The sequence below is a fragment of the Theobroma cacao genome, chromosome 1 (assembly GCF_053813885.1).
Source record: "Theobroma cacao isolate CCN51 chromosome 1, ASM5381388v1, whole genome shotgun sequence".
Classification (NCBI taxonomy): Eukaryota; Viridiplantae; Streptophyta; class Magnoliopsida; order Malvales; family Malvaceae; genus Theobroma; species Theobroma cacao.
This window is the reverse complement of record NC_142639.1, coordinates 34,429,026-34,437,642: the sequence shown is the minus strand read 5'-3', so window position 1 is coordinate 34,437,642 and position 8,617 is coordinate 34,429,026. Positions and strand designations below refer to the sequence as shown.

General features: G+C 37.6%; 1 protein-coding gene and 1 long non-coding RNA gene across 2 annotated transcripts; both read left to right on the top strand.

Moving 5' to 3' along the window:
- The first annotated feature begins 417 nt into the window (after positions 1-417).
- OTP86 (Tetratricopeptide repeat (TPR)-like superfamily protein) lies at positions 418-3,948 on the top strand. Its single transcript, XM_018113856.2, has one exon. The coding sequence runs from the start codon at positions 584-586 to the stop codon at positions 3,482-3,484; it is 2,901 nt and encodes a 966-aa protein (XP_017969345.2). The 5' UTR covers positions 418-583; the 3' UTR covers positions 3,485-3,948.
- A 2,023-nt stretch (positions 3,949-5,971) lies between these two features.
- LOC148764759 (uncharacterized) lies at positions 5,972-8,408 on the top strand. The gene is made up of 2 exons (XR_016025318.1): positions 5,972-7,227; positions 8,257-8,408. It is a non-coding gene; the product is annotated as an uncharacterized LOC148764759 (long non-coding RNA).
- The last annotated feature ends 209 nt before the right edge of the window (positions 8,409-8,617 follow it).

Sequence of the window (8,617 nt, the reverse complement as noted above, 5' to 3'; positions counted from 1 at the left end):
ATTAAATCAGTTTCAATCTATTTTTTTCTAAAGTTTTAAAAGTTTATTGAACTAGTTTTTATTAAAAAATTATTGGCATTATATTTGTTTTATACTTAATATAATCTTATTTTAGGAAAAAATTAATATTTTTTTTTAATTTTTGTAAATCATATTTTTTTTAAAAAATTCAATATAAAATCAACAAATTATGATGTTAAACTATTAATAGTATATTAATATATAATTTATTAACAAGTCACATATCCATTACAATAATAGTGTATTAATAAGTTATTATAGTACAAGTAATATTAAATTTTTGTGATAAGGAGTGAGAGTGTGTTCTAATAAGTAAAATGAGACGTGGAGGAATACCGATTAGATAGTAGAGAAGGCTGTAGACGAGAAGGTCGAAGCGGTCGTTAAGTGGTGAGAAATATCATATCAATTAGATGGCAGAGGAGGCGTAACGGTGGAGACGGAAAATAAGACGGAGAGAACAGAGAGAGTAGAGAGTAATCTCACGAAGTTCTAATCGATCGTGAATGCCAAGTTCCTGTATATAAACTTCAAACCCAAAAGTCGCATAATAACGTTGCTCATGCGCCTGCAGTCTTATCCTTCGCCCCGCCTCGTCTTCTCATGCACGCACTCTCTAGTGCCAACTCCTTTCGCTCACGTCTACACCAATAATTCCTCTTCGATTTTGGTGCATCCCCCCATGTTACCCCAAACCCAGATACACCCACCTCTCAAAATCCCAACACTCCCTCATCAGCCCAATACTTTGAAAGACATTTGCCTACGAGGAAACCTCAAGGAAGCCTTCCGATCACTTTCTGTTTCCTTCAACGATTACCCAGATGAGATTTATGCCCCGGTTCTTGAGCTTTGTGCCAACAAGAAAGCTCTTTCTCAAGGGCTACAAATTCATGCCCACGTTATAAAATCTTGGTCTGTGTCTGAGTCCGTGTTTTTAGGAACTAAACTTGTGTTTATGTATGGGAAATGCGGGTCAATTGAGAATGCTGAGCAAGTGTTTGATCAAATGGGTCAGCGAAGTATTTTTACTTGGAATGCTATGATTGGAGCTTATGTTTCAAACGGGGAACCTTTGGGAGCTCTTGAAACGTATAAACAAATGCGGGTTTTGGGAGTTTCTCTTGATGCTTATACTTTTCCTTCTCTGCTTAAAGCTAGTAGTTTGCTTAAAAATCTCCGTTTAGGGACTGAAATTCATGGCCTGGCTGTCAAGTTTGGATGTAGTTCTACTGTTTTTGTCGCCAATTCTTTAGTTGCTATGTATGCAAAATGTGATGATCTTTATGGAGCAAGGAGATTATTTAAGAGAATGGCTCAAAAAAATGATGTTGTGTCATGGAATTCTATAGTTTCAGCATATGCTGCAAATGGGAAATCTATGGAAGCATTGAAACTTTTCAGGGAAATGCAAAAGGCTGGTCTTGACAGAAATACCTACACTTTTGTTGCTTCTCTTCAGGCTTGTGCGGATTATTCCTTTAGGAAATTAGGTATGGAGATACATGCTGCTGTTTTGAAATCAACTCAGCATCTTGATGTTTATGTTGCCAATGCTTTGATTTCCATGTATGTCAGGTGTTGTAAGATGAGTGAGGCCGTGAGAATTTTTAATGAATTGGATGAGAAAGATAAAGTATCGCGGAATTCTATGCTTACAGGGTTTATCCAAAATGGTATGTACCATGAAGCTATGTATTTCTTCCATGATTTTCTGAATGCTGGTCAAAAACCTGACCAGGTTACAATAATAAGCATCCTTGTAGCCTGTGGGCGACTGGGTTATTTATTGAATGGAAGGGAATTGCATGCTCATGCAATAAAATATGGGTTTGATTTCGATTTACAGGTTGGAAATACTCTTATAGATATGTATGCAAAGTGTGGTTGTGTGAACCATATGGGCCGTGCTTTTGATAGGATGCCTTACAAAGATATTATTTCTTGGACTACTATTATTGCTGGCTATGCCCAAAACAATTATGGTTTAAAGGCCTTTGAATCATTCCGAGAAGTGCAACTAGTTGGTATGGATGCTGATCCAATGATGATAGGTAGCTTACTGCTGGCTTGTAGTGAAGTGAAATGCGTGTCCCAAGTTAAAGAAATTCATGGTTACATTATGAGAAGAGGCTTGTCTGATGTTGTGCTAGAAAACACAATCATTGATGTATATGGAGAGTGTGGAAACATAGATTATGCTGTGCAAACCTTTGAATTGATCAAGTTTAAAGATGTTGTGTCATGGACAAGCATGATTTCTGCATGTGTACGTAATGGGCTCGCAAATGAAGCTCTTAAACTGTTCCACATTATGAACAAAACTGGTATTCAGCCTGATTCTGTAGCATTAATAAGCTTACTCTCTGGTGCTTCCAATTTGTCTGGCTTGAAGAACGGGAAAGAAATCCACAGTTTTGTTATTAGGAAAGGTTTCATTCTAGAAGGATCCATCGCCAGCTCTCTTGTGGATATGTATTCTCACTGTGGAATGGTGGAGAATGCGTACAAGGTATTTAAGTCTGTTCAAAATAAGGGCTTAGTCCTATGGACAAGTATGATTAATGCATATGGAATGCATGGCCATGGAAAAGCAGCCATTGATTTGTTTAATAAGATGAAGGAAAACCTCACTCCAGATCATGTAACTTTTTTGGCAGTTCTATATGCTTGCAGTCATTCAGGATTGATTGATGAAGGTAGAAGAGTTTTTGAGATTATGAAATATGAATATCAATTGGAACCATGGACAGAGCACTATGCTTGTCTGGTTGATCTCCTTGGTCGAGCAAATTGCTTGGAAGAGGCATATGAAATTGTGGAAAGCATGCAGATGGAACCCACTGCTGAAATTTGGTGTGCACTCCTTGGGGCTTGCCAAGTACACTCAAACAAAGAACTAGGAGAAATTGCAGCCCATAAACTTTTGGAGTTAGACCCCAAGAATCCAGGACATTATGTGCTCATTTCTAATGTCTTTGCAGCAAGAGGAAGATGTAAAGATGCTGAGGAAATTAGAACTAGAATGAAGGAGAGAGGTCTGAAGAAGAATCCTGGATGTAGCTGGATTGAGGTAGGGAACAGGATTCATACTTTCATGGCAAGAGACAAGTCGCACCCAGAGTGTCTCGAGATAAATAAAAAATTGGATCAAGTCACGAAAAAGCTAGAGAAGGAAGGAGGTTATGTGGCTCAAACAAAGTTTGTTTTGCACAACGTGGAGGAAAATGAGAAAGTTATAATGCTATATGGACACAGTGAAAGGTTGGCCATTGCATATGGTTTGCTTAGGACTGCTGAGGGAACCCCTATTCGGATTACAAAGAATCTTCGTATCTGTGGTGATTGTCATACTTTCTGTAAGCTAGTTTCTGAACTCTTTGGACGTGAACTTGTTGTGAGGGATGCCAATAGATTTCACCATTTTGAGGGTGGGGTTTGTTCTTGTGGGGATTTCTGGTAAATGTTACACCAAATGATTCAAATCATAGGCTTTTATTCTTCATTCCTGCTGCTGGTATTGGAATCACTCTCAAATGATCAATCCATGGTTCTGTCTCCCCCTGTGGTTCAAGTCTCTCACATGGTCAGATTGCAAACAACAGAGATAGAGATTATTGATAACCTAAAAATTTGACTTCAGGAAAGGGGTGGAGAAGAACTCTGGAGTGAAGCAGCACTTTGACGAGGGTTAATGGAATTTTAGTAAATCTGAATGTCAGATTATTGTGAGAACGCATTGAGAAAACCATGATTCTGACAGAAATTGCGCTCGCCATGCTACAAGGAGTGCCTAAAAAAGTGATGCATATGCCACCATATTGGTTCCCATTTTTGTTCATGCCATTGCTGATTCATCATTGTTGTACATTATGATTTGAACTCGACTGAAAATATGAAATAATAAAGATTTTGTAAATTTCCAGAGTCTTGTTTCCTCTAGAGTATTAATCAAAACCTTAAAATTAATTTGCCCTATGAAAATGCAGTGAAGCTGCTATACAAAAGTTTCTGGTCAGCAGTTATGCTCTGCTGTGGGTGGCCACTCGTGCGCTAAGGGAAAGTAAGGATTGATTAATGTGATCATAGTAATTGAGAGACTGACTTGTTCTAAAAGTGAGAAGGGCAAAGGGATCTCAATACGGATGCGATACTAATACATTTCATTTTGGATGTCAATTCTGCATGTAAACCCCACCAGTAAAGCATTTATTTCTTGGTGCATGTCTGGTAGCTAGGATGCCCCTTATGAGGGAAAACAAGGATATTATAGGATATAATTTTCCCTGTCTTTCTTGGAGTAAAAGGTTAAACATTCTACCCAGATTTGAAGGCAATATCCTGCAACTTTGGGTCTGTTTCATATCGAGGTGAAGCTAACCTGTTTTGTGCTGTTGCAGTGAAATATAGTGTGTGCTGTTGCAGTGAACATAGTGTGTTATCATACCAAGAGAAGACGAGATTTGCCGGCCCTATCTCCATCAAGCACTTTATGTACCAAAGGACAATGATGAATGCCACAGGGACCACTCTATGGAAGTCCCACTAGATAGGACCACAGCAATTCTACTTTCATCAGAGAGTCGGATACAGTTACAGATCAGAGATACAGATGCATAGCTAGCTTGCTGCATTTGTGTGTATATGTAAAGGGATAGATGAAGGTAACAGAAAGTTACACTAGCTGCCAAAACACAGCTATTTCTTAATTGGGGTTCTTGAGCTTTCACTATCTAGATATTGATTAGTTTAAATCACTTGTGTAGTTGCATTCATCGTGATTGGAACCATATTCAACTTTAAGATGTTTACATCCTTTGTTTCTTTCATCATCAATTTTGCCTCACTCATTGCACATTGGCAACTCCTCTTCCTAGCCACCCAGATTAAGTGGCTCATTTCTTTATTTTGTACAAGATATTAAGATTGGGTGGATACTTTAATAAACAATCTTAAGATTAAGGTGTTCTTTTTTGAGACTTGCATGATTGTAGTCTTAAAACAAATGTGGGCTATCCTAGTGATCCGAGCATGGGTTTTAGAGTGAAACATTTGTTTGTATGGAATTTACATTTAAATTGTTAATTCAGTATTAGAGAGTTGAAAGTGGAAATACTATTGAGTTAGTTGATCCAGGCATCGCGAATTGAAGTACGAGTTGGGGCAGGCGGGTGCAAGAACTGCATCTCCTAGAGAATCCATGTGCTCATAAAATTATCAAGGCATGGAGACTCATCCCTTTGCCCTCCCTCCCAAAAGAACCCTAGAAAACTGGGTAGTCCAAATGGAACGAGAACCCTAGGAAACTGATAGTTAGACTTGAACAGGGTGTTGGAGTAGAAGGCTTGAAATAATAATAATGTATGAATAGTCCAAAGCTTTAACCATGCATTGAAAAGTCAGAGAAAAGAGATGCATAAGCCAGGAAGGCAACCATTACATTGCTAACACGTACGAAACCTCACCTTCACTAATCACTCAACTCTGATCTTCTCATCTTCTTCTTTTAATTCACTTCTCAGTCCTGTCATCCTCACATATTTTCCTTACCCTCTTTCTAGCTCAAACAAACTTCTTGGTAATTACGCAGCCACTGTATCATTTCATTTGTTATCCTGTGCTAAAGCTAACATCTACAACTACAAGGTGGCAACTCTCCTTAGGCATAAATATTATTGTTGGGGTTTGGTTATCTTTCCTTCCTTTGTCTCGATGAACGGGAAGTAGCATTAAAATCACCCGCAAACTTGAATTGACAACTGAGCTTTGAACAAAGCTTAGAAAGAAAAGAAAGAAGCAAATTTTAAGAGATGAGAAAAAGACACAAAAACGAACTTGTTTGGGTTGGCCACCCCAAGTAGTCCAAAATAACGCATTGAAATTCTAAAAGAAAATGATTTAATTTACTAGTTTTTTTGAAATGGATCCCAATAATTGCGAGGCAGTGCCCCTTATGCCCCTGTTGAGTGATGAGGAACAGTCAAATGGGAAATGAGGTACGAACCCTATGTTCCTCTACTAGACAGTCTATGGTTACTACAGTGGTTACCCAGAGATGAGCGCAGAAGCCCCCACCTGCCATGCCACCCTATTTTTCTACCACCTGTTACCCCCTTATGATACATCTATGTCCATAGCCTTGTTAGCTTTCTCTCTTCTCTCTCTTAGCTGTCCTCATCATGCTTCTTTTACTTCACTGTTCTGCGAGGTGGGTTATGTCTTCCTGAAACTCTCTCTACGCATCTACCACCTCTTCCCTCTTTTCAATGCCATTTCACGCTCAGCCCTCCCCCCTATAAATAATTGCAGTACCTGCTTTCTGCTTCACCAATCTATTCCACCAACATCTCCACGCCCTGCTTTCTTCTTTTCTGTCCTTCCTTCTATCTTTTCTTACCTGTTGTCTCCACTCTTCTTATTTGACAAAAAGAGTTGGTTCTTTCTATTTTTCTTTTCTGCTTAATGCATTATCTTCTTCAGCGTCTCATCCAAATAAGCTTAATTTTATCTTTTTTTTTGAAAAAAAAAAGTTATCATTTTCTGAGCTATGTCTTTATCATATTTCTCCTTATTTTGTTTCTCTTCTTCCATGTCTTACTATTTCATAAATCATAACTTGTCTCGCCGTCTTTCTCTTCTGTTACAAGCTAGTTACCTCTGAAGAGCTTTCGGTTCTTTTTTCTCCTCAACATTTTCTCAGTTTTATTCTACTAAGACGTATGTTTTACTACACCTCCAGTGTTGACCTATGTGCTCTTTATCGGATCCTCTTCAAAACTACCCGGGGTTTTCCTATCTCTTCTTTTCCATATCAGCTATCACTCCATAGTCTGTAGCAGGTGGCACATGAAGCTTCATTACTGTGTTTTCAACTTATTCTAGATCCTCATCATCATGAACAATATCCCACCAAGTTTTTTCGTCTTAATTCTTTTTTTATAATATATACTGTTGACCATATCCTTTTAATGCAAGTATTGAGGAGAATTCTGCAGTGGAAAAAGTGAAGCTGCCAGCATGATCTATCTTTGGTTAGTGAGTGAAAGGGGGTGCTAAGGCTATGTTGCTAACCCTAGCTAGGTCATGCTCTGACAGCCTCACTCCTTCCTACTTGGGGACCCAATAGATTCCAAACATTCTCCAGAGATGAAACTCCCAAATCCAAGAAAAAGGAAAAGCAGAAGGGCAAGTATAAGAAAAGACTGTGTAAGTACATTACTATACCTTTTGGTTTGAAATGTGAAGGCCCTAGCATGCGTTTCCGGACTTTTGCTTTTCCCCTTTCCTTTTGTTTTTGTTTTACGCGTTCCTTTTAACACATTGCCAGCTGATCTTATCTTATACTAGCATAGCTTTAATTCATTTGTATGGAGATTTGCAGTCCCATGTGCGAACTCTAAACCTCATATTTCAAGTTTCCAAGGTTCAATTGTTCTGGTCAATGATGTTGAATTGGTTTATATGATTATGAGACCTTAATTTTAAAGACTCCCTCCCTCCCTCCCTAGTCCCTCCCCTCCCCAGAAAATAGAGGAAAAGAAAAAGAAAAGTAGTTGTATCAGGAATTGGGAATATTAGTTTTCTTTTAATATTGATGCTATGTTGATTGGATGATCCAAAGATTAAGCCTGTTTCCTTCGGACATGAGATCATGGTCTTTGTGTTGTGCCTAGAGCTCTAGTATTATTCTAGAGGTCAATTAATGAGGAGCCTGGATAATCAAAGCTAGCGAGAAAAACTTGTCCTGTACTCCTAATCCTCGAGGAACCTAAAGGGAGTAAACAGAATTTATTTTCTTATCCTTTTCTGGTTGTGGTCCTTCTTTATGGTCTTATATCTCCTTCAATGCATTAAAGATAAAGAAACAAAATGTAAACTGTTTATTGGAAATGTAAAACTGACTTCCCAGTTTTTGCTTGTCAAAGGATGCTTTCACATAATTTTGAAGCAGTGGTAGGTCTTATTCTTTACTCGATTAGACAGTTGAGTTGTGTTGTGTTGTGTTGTGTTGTGAGTCTGAGCATATTAATGTTTCTATTATAGTACAATAAGCGTTGCCGATCAAACTCATTCACTCAATTTTGTGAAAAAATAATGAAATCAGAGGCCGTACAACAATTCATGGCAACCATCAGTTAACTCAAATTTGGTTTAACAACTGTTATTTGTCCTTACTATGATTCGAGCAATTGAATTAACTTCTTTTTTTGTTTTCTTCAAATGTATTTGGTGCAGTGGTATTTGCCTGAACCCTTTAAATGGTGGGTATCAAATAAATATGTTTTTCAGTTTTTGGTTAAATTATGTAATTGTTTCTTATATTTTATTAAAAATGTGAATTTAATCTTTCTATAATAATTTTTATGAGTTTTTATGTTGTTTTTCAATTGTTAATTTTAATTCAAATTTTAATATCGGTAAATATGTTGGTTTGATATATGTTGACATGATACTTGTTGATATGGCGTTTACTGATATGATTATCGATGGGCAAAACACTTTCCCTACTACTGCGAAAAGAAATTCTGAGAGAAACCTTCAACTGGTAGATCACTTTTTTCTTTCAAAATTTTTATTTTGTAATTGGTCATTTCGA

Bases quoted from the DNA above. Each gene is read 5' to 3' on its own strand.
- OTP86 (XM_018113856.2), top strand. From the start codon at position 584: ATGCGCCTGCAGTCTTATCCTTCGCCCCGCCTCGTCTTCTCATGCACG.